Genomic DNA, 13,172 nt, shown 5'->3' on the forward strand with positions numbered 1-13,172 from the left:
TGCAAACAATTGTGTCTTTTCATTTGGGACCAAATTCTAGGGAACTGATACTATAACATGGGAAAAAACCCACAAACCCAATGCTTAACTCAGGTTAAACCTTTTTAAACCAAAGTTAGAAGTAAGCTACCTGCCTTCCTGGTTGGTAGTGAGAACTGGTGAAAGTAACAAGCATATGAAATGTTCCATCAAAAGTATTGAATAAACTCAAGTAGCATCTTCAGGCATAGTAATACAGTCAGGGAGGGAGAATACTGTGTCAGACCCTGCAAGTTTCAAGTAATTTTCCTCTATTTGTCCCCAAGTAGAATAGGGTATTTGAGATGATAATCTGGTTTGCTTAGACTGGGAATGTGGACCTGAGCTGGATGTAGAGAGTGATTTGAGAGTGGGAAGCTTGACACAGGTACTTAATTATTGGCAGGAAGCATTTGTTTTATTGACATCTACAGTGAAGTGGCTCTGAAGAGCTTTAAATAGTTGACTTAATGTCATTTTGCTTCTAGGTATGGAACAGTGAATTACAATGTCTGTCACAGCATTTGTTTAATGAATATCAGTTGTCAAATATCAGTTGTTGACATAGTATGAAAAAGCTCTAGGGCTTTTCAGCCATTTTACTGAAACATTCTCAGTCTTTGAGAAGCCAGAACTCTGTTGCTGGCTGTTGAAATGTGGATTGCACAAAGTCTTGACAAAAGGTGTGCACAAAGTCTTAACACAAACTCACCTGCACCTACTCTCAGCTGTAGAATGGACAGCATGGTTATAACACCATTCTTCTGCTCTGTGGTTGATTTGTTACAAGCATCCTCATCCTTTTTAGGGGTTTATAAATCACAGGTACAATTTTCACTGAGGGCTCTAACTTGGTTTCTGCATTTTGATTGGGTGGCAGCAGTGATTGAATGCTAGCAATAACAATAAACCACCCAAGAAGATGAACCTGCTTGGTCTCATCTTCTTCAACATAACAAACCTTTTACCCATCTTCCTTAGGTACCATTTCAGAAGGCAGAAGAAACTCGCAGGTGGGTGCACGTAGCTGAATTTAGCTGCTGAGGTGAGATTGCCTTCCACAAACCTTTGCATAGCCCTTAGCAAAAACAGTATCTCAAATTCAAATTCAGATTATGTTTAGTTCCAACACAAGATTTTGGAAGGAGAAAGAGGACCTAGATAAAGGTAACCAGTGAAGGGCAGTGGGTCAGAGAAAGCATCGACTGGGAAGCAGTGCGAAAATGTGGCTGAGCCTTTTAGGAGTGATGGCATGTGGGCAATGTTACTATGGAAGGGATAAGGAGTGCCTTCCACTCACTGAGGGCAGAACGAATTTTTGTGGAAAATTTGGAATATATAAATGCGTAAGTATATTTTTGTGTTTTCTTACAGTGAGGTTAATCTTGCAGTTTGAATATTTGTAACTTGTATTAATATGAGATATTTAAGCTTGGATGAGGATGTGCTTCTGAAAGTTTTCAATAACACCCATCTGCTAAATGAAACTCAAAGGTTGAGTTAAATAACACATCTTGGGGGCCTTGGTACTTAGAAATACTGATAGAGGGAATTTTACTTTGCAACACAACTATTGTCTTTAGTTGCATTTGGTAACTGATGCTTTTATTATTTTAGTACTAGATCCAGGGCCCTTTAAGTTTTCCCTGATTTTAATGGCTTGCAAAATTGATTGCTGCTGGTTTTCATTTGTCCTTTAGAGCTTATGTCAATGAGGATGATTAAAGTTAGATAATACACTAACTTGGATTTGGTCCTTCCTCTGCAGGACTGGTGGCTGTAGGCAGCCACTGGCCAGCTCTGCATTGTGTAGGCAGCTCTTTCTGAACAATTCCTTACTGAATTATATTATTTAACTGTGCTTTTGCAACATTCTTTCCTGTCTCATGTATTTCAGTGGCATTCCTCATCTTGTCTCCTTTAGCATTCATATTCATATTTATTTTCAGCGTTGGCAGGTGTGTATTTCACATTAACATGAGGGGTTTTTTGGATGTTAGGCTGCTATTTGCTTATGGTAATTTCCAGTCATCATAAGGTGACTGTTGAGAGAGATGAGCAGAGAGGAAAAAAATTGTCAAGCATTTACAGTAAATACTCTCTGCTTTTGGAAACGCTGTCAGAAGTTTAATTGTTAGGTTCAAGTAAGTTTGTCATGTGCCAGACAGAATCAGTCTGCTGTAATGAATGGGTTATGCACTTCACCAGCAAAAAGGGAGAGTGAGAAACCAAGGGAAGCTCAGGATTTCCTGTCACCTTGCACTGCAGAAGGAATGGGGTAGGCTTTTTAACCTAGCCTGTAATTAGGTTTTGCATGGAAGCATATATTACTGCGCGTGCTTTGCCAAAGCTCTTCAGTATGATGGATGAGATTTAAAGGTTGATCTGACTAAATTGCAATGAGAATACTAACGACAAAGATATTTCTGTTGTGAACTATTCCTACCAGACATCATAGCTGTGACAGAAATGGTGTAAGATAATGGACAATAAAAGTCACTCGAAAATAATACTCTCCTAGGATTGGACTGCCTTCCCCACAGCACGTACCCTGAACCGCAGCGATAATGTAATCATAAGCCAAGATCATCATTTAAATATATAGGTAATCTCATATAGTATCCTGACAGATTTATTTTATGAGCAAGCTACAGGAAGAATATTATTGGGCAGCAGAGAGGCAGAAAGTGTTACTGATGTGGCTGTGCTTAGTTTGTAAAAGAGTTTGCATTGCTCCAGTCTTCGGGGAGCTACAATCAACAGCTCCTGCTGGCTTGGGAGATGGGAGACTGGCCACCCTCGGTGCATCTACTGTGGGTATCCATAGGTGACCTGGGAGCCTGGTTTGTGTGCACCCTTCATCTTGGTTCTTTGTATATGTTAAAATATGGACATTTGTGCAGTAGCTTAAGTAATGTACTTGACTGTATTTAAACAACCTGTAGGTTTCTGGAACTGTGTAAGACTTGTCTTTTTCGTTCCAAACAAGGGACCTGAATAGAGCTGCTTTCTTCCTCCTCCCAAGTGCCTGTGGAGTGATAGGATATGAGAGGGGTACATATATAAGCATATACATATGTGTGTGTATATGTATGTGTGTGTGTGTGTATATGTATATGTATCTCGCATGATATTTGAGGGCATTGGAGCAGGTCAGAGGCAGAAGAAGCCCCATAACATTTCCAGGAAGGGCACAGCTGCCTCCACAGCCGGGAATGTAGATGGAATTGCGTTGCTTTTGCAGTAGGTAGTGATGCTGAAGTGGAAAACCTCACAGTTTACTGTGCAGTATACTTCTTTGTGACTGTAGTAGGGAAGGCTGGAATCACTGTGGCTCATCCTGCATTTGCAAAGCTGTTCACAGCAAGTCTGATTGCCGAGAGAGCTGCTCTGTGCAGTGCCACCCCTTGCTGTGGCCCTGACAGTTGCAGATCAGTGTAGCAGTGGCTGGAGTGTTTGGGTTTGCTGGCCCCTGCAGTGCTGTGGGCAGCAGCAGAGCTGCATGCAGGGAATATGGAAGCAGCTGGTGTATCTTGCAGGAACGTGAAAAGTGTTGGTACAGGAAATGGTTGTAACACTGAGCACTAAAACTTCTGCTTTGCTGTCTACTTTAGAGGTGCATGGTCCTGTCACATTGATTATACATCTGAGAGCAAATAATTTGGCCTTCAGTTGAGTTTGGGGCATCCAGAGACACATGGTGATACCCGATTAGACTGGTCACAGCTGTTTAACCAAGCTGGTTTAGAGAGGAGCTGCACCCCAGGGCAGTAGGTGTGTGAGACTGAATGCCAAGATGCTGATGAGGTTCTGCTCCTTAATGAGTATCTCGTAACTAATGATCTTGCCCTTTGCTACCAAGTGCTTTGGGCTGTTATGCTCTGAGAATCCCACCTGTCAGGTACCTGCAAGGTACCATGGGGTTCGATGGGGTTTTGTTTTGGTTTGATTCAGGAGTCAGGTGGATGGGATGAGGCATAAGGACAGTTAGGTACCCAAAGAGGAATTGCAGCCTGGATTGTGGTATGGGAGCTGACTGCACAGGAGGAGGTTTCTTTTCCCTTACTCTAAAAACTCCAGGTTGCCTGTGAATACTGCCACTGTCTGCAGGAATAACTGTACTGCAGGAGGGTGACAGTGCCAGGGTGCTTGAGGACTGTGGATGGGGTTGGTTTTTAGGTGTTTTGGCATGTACTTTGCATTAAGTTTACTCCTCTTTTTGCATTATTCCCCTGTGGAGTGGGGGACACTTGGTGACAGACAAACCTACATCAAGTTGTAGTTTGAGAGAATAAGCTGCTCATCCCATGGGGGCTTTGGGCATATTCCCCATTATGTTGTTAAATTTGCTCTGTCTTCTATTATTATTCTGTTTATTCTGAGAGTAACTGAATTGTCTGCAAAACTGTGGAGATACCAAAACCTTCAACCTCAGGTTTGTACCTTGGGAGAAGGGAAACCGCTCTGCATTGCATTGAGTTACATCTTCCCAAATACTGATTTAAGTTGGCCTCTGATTCAGTTGGAAGTCTTTCACTTCCATTGTTTTAGAAATTGTTTCCCCCAGTGGGTCAGGTACAAGCAAACAGTTGTATACCTGCACCATCCAGCTGGATGGGAGCTGCCAGTTCGTGTGTAGTTCTATGCTGTCATGATGTCTTTCTGGTATTAGAGAGTTAACAGCTTTACCAAGACAACATGTGTCTCACTTTAAACTGTGCAGCTGAATACCCATATTTTAGTAATTTGAAATATCAGTGGGATCTGTATTTACGAGAGTTCCCTCTGATTTTGGTATGATGATGAGTACATTTGTGGTTGGTGCAGAGGGACGTGAGCCTGTGTCTGCAGCAGAGATGGCACATGTACAAGATAGTTGATTTTACTAATGTTGAATGATCATAAACTCCAGTATTTGAAAGTAACCTGAACTGCTGACACTTTTGCTGTTGTAAAAGTTACTGCATTGGCTGGCAGCCAAGCCAAGTAATATGGAATTTGGCTGATGAAAATTGTTGCAAAATACTAAACCAAATTGTGATACATGGTTAACACGACTTGGCTGGAATGTCCTGGATGTAATGCTGCATCAGTAGGACTTTGTAGTCTTGCTCTATGCGCTTCATTTATCAGTAACCAAATATGGTTATCTGCTCCTTAATCCAGGACTGGAACCCAGTTGCTATCAGTTGTTTTCCTTTTTAGTGTATATTTCTGAAAGCAGATTTTCTGGAGGTAGAGCTAAATGCTTCAGTTTTGATTAAAATATGGTACAAAACTGTCTTCAAAACTGGAAAGTGCTGCAAGAGATTTTTATGAACTGTATATAGTCCTTTTGTATATGTGGCTATTTCAGACATACATGTTATTGGGGACTAGGTGTATGAGACACTTGAGTATTCATAGTAACTCCAGAAAGCTGTTAGGTTTTTATTGTAAGGCCTTTCACTGATGCTGATCCTGTTCTTTTATCCCCTTTCTGGGAAGATATGTGATGCTTCATGCAATTTAAAACTGTTCTAATTTACTGTCATGGTCAAGACCCAGCCTGAAGATGTTTGACACTGCAAAGCTTCGTAGGAGATTTGGAAGCAGGCATAAAAAAGCCTGTCACTGGAGAAGTGAGAGTGCAGAGCGAGAGCAATGTAAATGAAAACATGCCAATGTGAAGAGAGCTTCTTCCAAGACCTCTTATTTCCACCTATTGTCTTTGGCTGTTTAAACAGATATAAAAATCTTCACTTGTTTGTCTGCAACTGTTCCTTCTCATCCCCCCTCATTGACAATAAGGAAATAAGACTGTATCTGGAATGTTATTGTCACTGCTGGGTTTTGAGTACCTGTTTTCTTTCCCTGTTTGATTTCTTTCATGCTGTATTGCGTCAATGATAATGCTGCAGCTAAAAAGTGACGCCTAAAGTTGTGTCCAGTTGTTAGAGTTGCATCCTGAAATATACCAGGAGAGTAGATTTTTCTCCCACTTTTCATTCAGGTCAAAGACTGACTTAGAAGGGAAGATGTGACTTCGTTTTAGTTATGGTGACCGCTGGTTCTAGATGTTGGTGCAGTGTTACTTAACTTATTTAAAGTGTTGCTTGCTACTTTAAGAAATGATTAAAGGAAAATTCATTATGTGTTGATATCACTGTCAGTTAATGAGGCTTTACATGCTCTAAGCTTAAATATTACATGGTTCAGCCTTTTTAATGGGGTGTGTTTAAAGAACATTTACATGATGCTGGAAAAATGGCTTCTCTTAGCATGAGCTCCTTCTATACTAACCTGTTTAGCTTGAGTGAGGTGGGAGATTGTAACTCATTCAAGTAACTTTGAGAAGATGATTCTTTTTCAGAGGAATCAAGGTGTGGCTTTTGATAAGCTACATCTTATTAAAGTGCTTATGTTAATTACAGGTAAGGGTTTCATGGTAACTGTTGAATTCCTTGAGAACTTAAATGTACAGGCCATGTAGCCTGAGTGGAGTGATAGACTAAGGGATGGCTGAATAGATTTAAACATTTCTGATGTATTTATGGTTTTGTTCCGCAGTCTAAACCAGCTCTGATCTAACCAGCCTGAAGAGTAGTGGTGGATGGAGTTCAGTGCAGTTGGCAGCCAGTCACAAGTGCTGTTCTCCAGGGCTCAGTACTGGGGCTGGTTCTGTGTAGTATCTTTATCAATGACCTGGACAAGAGGATCGAGTGCATGCCATCTGCAGGTTTAGTGAAATGTAGCTCGGAACATGATAACTTCCTCAGGAGAGTGCAGGTATCTGGAATAGGGGTGAAAGGCCCTGGTTTTAAGTGTCATGTTCTTTGCTCTACATTTTTGTTTAAAACTAGAATTTAAATTGTAATTAAATTTTAATTTAAACCAATATATTGATTCAGTAGTTGGACCTTTTAAAAGAGAGAATCTCACGAACCCAGTAGAATTTTCTAGAACTATGATTCTGTGCAGTCTGTGTACCCTTTTTGACATAATAAAGTGCCTTTATGGCATTAGCTGTTATTTCCAGACCCTCCTTCCTGGGGATCCCCCTTCCAGTCTACCTATAGTGTGTGCTTGCCAGTAGCCCAGAATAGCTGAGCTGACAGCTTCCAGCAGGACACACTGTCCTGTAGGTGTCAGGGCTCAGGGCTGCTGTCATGTGAGCTGTGCCGTATCTCTTTTCAAAGCTGATATTTAGTTCTTACTTCTTCCTTTCCTTCCAGCTGTAGTGCTTTAAACAAACAGTGACCAGACCCAAATATTCCACCTAATACATTCCTGTATGTGCTGGTGGCAGCCAGGCTGCCCTGCACAGTTAATTGCCTTCCTGTTGTCTAATCCCTTATGGTAAAAGTAATTGTACCTTGAGTTTCCTTGTGGCAGATGGGAAGTTACGGTTTTCTTAGGAATGTCCCAGATTTGTATGTGATCAGATGACTCATGTTCTCGTCTTCAGAAATAACTGCCTTTTTCTTTTTGAGCTTTAGTCCCTTCTGAAGGCAGGACATGGTAGACATGATGTTTGATCAGTGTTAGACTACAGATACTTCACATGAGACTGCCTGGTCATGCCTTTCATCTGGAGGCTGGAAATGTGAAATCTCTGAATCCTGTTAGAGATCAGTGATGATAAGTGAGGCCTTCGGTGGCCTGCGGTCCATAGCAGGGTGCTCTCTGATCTTGTGGGCTGAGAAAGAACATGTAGTGTGTTCTCCCTTCAAGTAAACAGCCTTTCTTCAAATGCTGAATAGAAATTTCATAGGACAGCTTAATGTTGATATTGAGACATATTTTTATTTTTTAAATATTCGCTTTGTTACAAATAAAGCTTGATACTGAAGGAATCTTAAAATCACACTTCACACTAATTTTACCCTTCTCCCACTGGAGTTTCATAGTATTGACTTTCAAAAACCTTTTACTGAGAGCAGCCCATATGTTAGCCTGGTTGTGTGCAGCAGGTACTCCAGCTCTCACAACTCTTTTCTAGTGAGTGCTTTGTTAGAGTGAAAGTTCATTTGCTCCAGAAACACAATGAGCCTTTTCTCATCATTCTCCCTGATACTGTGTGTGTATGTTGCAGTAGGGGGGAAAGATCTGCCAGAGCTAAAGGCTTATTTCACTGACAACTTTCAACAGAACCAAGCACAACTTGCAATAGAAATTCTTCTGCATCATATTTTCTCCCCCACTCCCCCAAATATTTAGAATACCTTTGTATTTTAAATTAAGAATTAGTCATTGCCCAAGTGCCAGGCATGCACTATTAATACACTAATGAGGTCAGGTTGTGCTCTTTCACTGAATGAATACTTGCCAAAACTCTTGAAGCAAGTTTCTGCAAATGCTTGTGTTGGCCACTAAATCTTCCCTTGTCACTATTGTCACTATTAGGCTTTTGGTCACCACTAAGGACGGCAACAATGTGACTCAAAATGACGTATTACCTAGAGTGTGTGAATAATGAATAACTGGCTATGAATAACGTTATTAAATAAACCCCCAAACCTTCACACAGCCTTTTGTGGGGAAAGGATGTTCATGTATTTATTGCACACGTTTTGTATATGCTGTGAATATGCTTTGAGGACCAGAGCCTGACCCCAGACTGGTGTGGAGCAACTTGCACTGAGATCTGCCCTCAGTGTCCCCTGAACAGCTGGCAGAATTACCAGGATAGTTGTTGGACAGTTCAGGAAACCAGTTCCTTGACCTCATTCAACCATGTGGGAATTTCTCCTTTATAAAAAGGACCTAAAGAACAGAAACCCACTACCACACTTCCAATTCCTTCCGATTGGTTTGTGTTAGGGTTGATGATAACCTCTTTTTTGAGCCCTCTCACCCAAGTTCTGGTGTCTTTTTGTCCCTCCTGTTACTCACAAGTTTTTATATATTTGTTTGTATACAGTGGCTTTATGCTACTGCTCAAAATAAAACTAAGCTCAGCATATTGTGAAATAATTTGATTCAAGGTAGACCAAGAGAAGATATATAGAAGTTCTGTGTTGCAAGTGCTGGATTTCACAGTTTTGTGAAATGAAGGTTCAGTTTTGTTTGTTGTGACTCAGAACACAAAGGAGACTTTTATACCTTAAGGAGGGAGGGGAGACTGAATTGGTCTCTACAGGGTGAGGGATAATTTGAGATAGTGAATTTATTTTCACTTCCTTACACTAAGCAGCGTATCTGATAACTTCTATTAGATTCTGTACTCCAACACCACATCCTTTTAATTTCTGTATTTTTTGTAGGACGTTCTGCTGGACAGATGTGCTTAGTAATTGCTGTAGGTAAAACTGGTACAAAATAATTCATGGAAATTTCCCTTGTTTGTTTGTTTATTCCTAGAATAATACTTTGATCTCACTGAAGCAAACATGGTTTGTAGCCACTGCTTCCTGTGGCTCACCAACTTGCATGACAACTTTTAGTTTCAGAGTGGAGAAGAAAGGATGTGGGTAAACCTACACTTTTAGGTTGTCTTTGGCCAAAGAAAGCTGCAGCTGGCCTGACGGGACTTTTTGTCACTTGTTTTACATACAGAAATGTGCTAACTTTTCCTGAGTTATGTGCTGAGTGCCTGATACAACTGGGGATCATCTCCATTCAGCAGTTCTAGGAGAGGTAATGCGTGCCACTGTTACAGTTGACAAAAGTGATACTTTTCATAGATACCATACCACTGACCAAATAAACCCATTTCCTGCTAATTTCCTTATTCGGAAATTATATCAGTAATGTTTGGGGTTTTGGTTTGTAATCTGGGGACAGCAGTGGTAGTTCTGACCTGTTGCTTCTTTCAGCACTGGGTGGACAGTGATGAGACTTCCCTCTTCTCTTTCTTTTAACTTCAGCAGAACTGTGAGGCAGAGTTTGGTATGATACCATGGAAGGGCAGCATAACCATCCACATCATCTAGGGGACCAGAACAACCCTCTTTGCAAGCTGCCAGGGCAGGAATACCAGCATGATCCTCAGGTAAGTACATGTCTCTTTAATCTTCCTCCTTCTATGTTCTCTTCCATTCCTTTTATAAAGGTCTATAGATTACTTAGCATTTAGCCTTCTTTTTTTCCTCTTTTGTTTATAGTGCAGTTAGAGCATGTTTAGGGTATATCCAGTTTGGGATTCTGCCAGCCTGCCAGATTCTCCTGAATCCAATTTTTTTGATGATAATAAGAGAAAAAGGAAATAGCTTGAATTTTGCTTAAAGCAAGTCTTTTTAAATCATATAAAAACATGTTCTATTGTTGGCTTTCTTCTCTCTGGCGCTTTGAAGAAAAGGCCAAAGAAAAGGAGTTGATTGCGTAACTGAATAAATGCATTTTATCTCCTTTTATAGTTTTATAATAAATGCTGAAGAGGTGATTACCAAATACAAGAAAAAGTTCATCCTACACAAAACTGCAGGCTCTCTGGCTTCATTTCCTGTGTGTCTCTGGAATTTCTCGCACAATGTATTTTGTCTATACTATTATCAAGTTTCACTACTGTGGCTCGTATCTATCTTCCTTCCCTGCCTTTCTGCAGAACTGGGCTAAAACTATGGTTATATCTGCATTCAAAGTAATTGTGGTACCTTCACTGGTATCATGAAACCTGTACTTTGTGAACTGTGTCTGCTTGCCTTTTTTAGATTGTTTTGTCCATTGATCAGTGCAATTGGGGTTTATGTATATGTATTTTAAGGATTAAACAAGAAGCAGCATAGAAAAGCTGTCAGAAGGATATTGCAACTGTGGTGTAAAGTCACCTCAGGGAGGGGAGTGTGGGTGTCAGTTTGTCATTCCAAATGCACAGCCCAGTGCTGATCCAGGTCCTTGACCAAGAAGTGGTTGTTAAGAAAGCTGGATCCAACACAGATTTGCAAAAGCTGTAAGTTGCCTACACGCAGAGTACAGCAATGAATGTATCTTGCGCAGCACTGCTGGGAAAGTAACGTCGTATGGAGCAAAGCCCCCCTCTCCTAATGTAGCAATTTGTCATATTAAGTCATTTAATAATAATTGAATCCCCTTGATTAATCTCCTAGAATTAGCCAGTTGCATTTCGTGCAATTAGGGTTAATTACTGCCTCATTTGGCAGGATAGAGCCCCTGTAATTATTTCATGAACAAGATTAGGAAGTGTTCCTGTGCAGCAGATACATTCATGGCATCTTGGAGCACATGTTAGAATTTGTAATGACATAGTTAAGTGTAATTAGTAGCTAATAATCTGTGTTCTGCTGCTATGCTGAGACAGAGTGGGCTCATCTTGCTCTATGGTCATTGTTCAGTGAAACCTCCCCTCAACTCTCTTAATACCCAAGTTGTGTTAATGGAGATCTCTGAGTATATTAACTACTCTGAGGATGATCTCATTTAGAATTAGGATTGCAGAAAGAATTTCTTTGATTTTGTTGTTACAATCCATTTTAAAAAAAGCTGAGTAACAAAAATACACAGTCTGCCAGAGCACTGCACAAAATGTGTCTCCTCAGCAAACTTGGTTTAAAAAATACCAAAGATGTCGTGTTTAGAGGCCAGGCTCCCTGACACTGATGCCATGGTATGATTGCTTATTACTGACTTCTGATTTTCCATTTCTGATACCTGTTACCTGGAAGAATCAAAAATTACATCCTTTCTTTCTTCTGAAGATTTAAGTAATGCAGAGATGCTGTATAATAGCTTGTGGAAGAAAGATGTTTGAGAAGGAAAAATTGACCAAACTTGTCTTAACAGATATGCTGTGAATGGCAGGGATTAAAGCATCAAAACAGAACTTGAGCTTATAGAGTCAACCAGATGAGAGGTTTTTTTTCAGTCTGACAGAGGTGTTATTCTTGTTTTACAGATAGTTAGAGCTATGAGTATATCAGATGTTTCTTTCTGTCTTTACTGTAGTAATAAGGTGACACACTTGAATAATGCTTCATATTTAGACATTTTCTACAGTAAGTCAATATATAAATATAAAAGGGCCAATAAAATCACAGGGTTTGCTTCTGGCTCTCCTACCTGCCCAGCATTACCCTGATGAAGTTTGTCAGCAAGAGGCAGAACATTTTCTAGTCATGTTCCAGAGTGAAAATGTCAGTTATTTAAATCTCTAGATTACTTAGTGTTCATAGCAATAAGCAATAAAAGTTATTTAGAAGTAAATCAGTGATATGAAAATATGGAGCTATGATTTTATTTTTTTTTACTTAGCTTTCATACTAAATAACTCGCTTCTAAACAACTCTTATATACTCATGAAGCTTAGCAGAGCTGCTCATGATAGTTTCATTTTGGTCTGGGAGTTGCAGGTAGATTTGAACTGGTCATCTTGCAGCAAAGGCTCTCAGTTTGTTTCTGAAATGCTTAGGTTATTTTTACGTTAATACTGATTTCTTTGTGAATATCACCTTGGGTCTGCTATTTTCAAGCTGGTATTTATCTTCCTCCTTGTCATAAGCTAGTGCAAACATCTGATACGGATGTTTGAGAAACTTTGCGATTCAAGCCAAGTTCTTCAGCAAACTTCAAATTCTAGGGAACAGGTCAGGTTGAGGATGTTTTATGACTGTGTAGTCTAGTTTTGAAGCTGCAGATTGAAAAACCTGATGTATCCTTCAGTAATTACTTGACTACCTGTTTGAAGGATAATCCATATTTTAAAAGTTTCCTCCTCTTTTGGGAGCTTAAAGTTCTTAATCAATCTGTTCTAATGTATTCTCATAAATTCATGCTGGAATTTCAACCTCAAAGTATGCAAATTTATTTTCAGGTAGGCATTATTGAAAGGAGATGGGTGTAATCATTTCGGACATCATAAAGAGGTTTGAAACACTGATGTTGATAGTAAATCATTGCTTATAATGTATGTGTGCTCAACTGGAGGGGCTGAAGCTTCCCCATCTACTATCGCAGATGTCTTTTAAAGGTGAAATTAGTTTATGGTAAATGTCATTCAGATGAAGTATGCACTTTAGAAGCAAGGAAACAATTCCTTTAAAACTAATGATGCATTGCAAATATCAGAAAAAGCCTTCTATCCAGCGTAAAGATAATTAAAATTCAGGTCAGAAGTGTATGACTTAGTCGGGCTAAATTTTTTAATGAGATTTCAGAAAATTAATTGGGCGAGTGTGTTTTTACTCTTCTAAGGAATATTTCATTTCATGACTCTACAG

General features: G+C 39.9%; 1 protein-coding gene across 4 annotated transcripts in view; it reads left to right on the forward strand.

Moving 5' to 3' along the window:
* Window positions 1-13,172, forward strand: part of NEK6 (NIMA related kinase 6) — a 60,857-nt gene that overhangs the window by 15,475 nt on the left and 32,210 nt on the right. For 2 of the 4 annotated variants that reach the window (XM_034067648.1, XM_034067649.1), the window contains exon 2: window positions 9,867-9,991. In XM_034067648.1, coding sequence (XP_033923539.1) covers window positions 9,899-9,991 — 93 coding nt within the window. In that variant the 5' untranslated portion in view covers window positions 9,867-9,898. The remainder of the gene's footprint in view (window positions 1-9,866; window positions 9,992-13,172) is intronic. The other 2 variants (XM_034067651.1, XM_034067650.1) reach the window with 1 other exon arrangement.

This window comes from Melopsittacus undulatus, chromosome 11 (assembly GCF_012275295.1).
Source record: "Melopsittacus undulatus isolate bMelUnd1 chromosome 11, bMelUnd1.mat.Z, whole genome shotgun sequence".
NCBI classification, from domain to species: domain Eukaryota; kingdom Metazoa; phylum Chordata; class Aves; order Psittaciformes; family Psittaculidae; genus Melopsittacus; species Melopsittacus undulatus.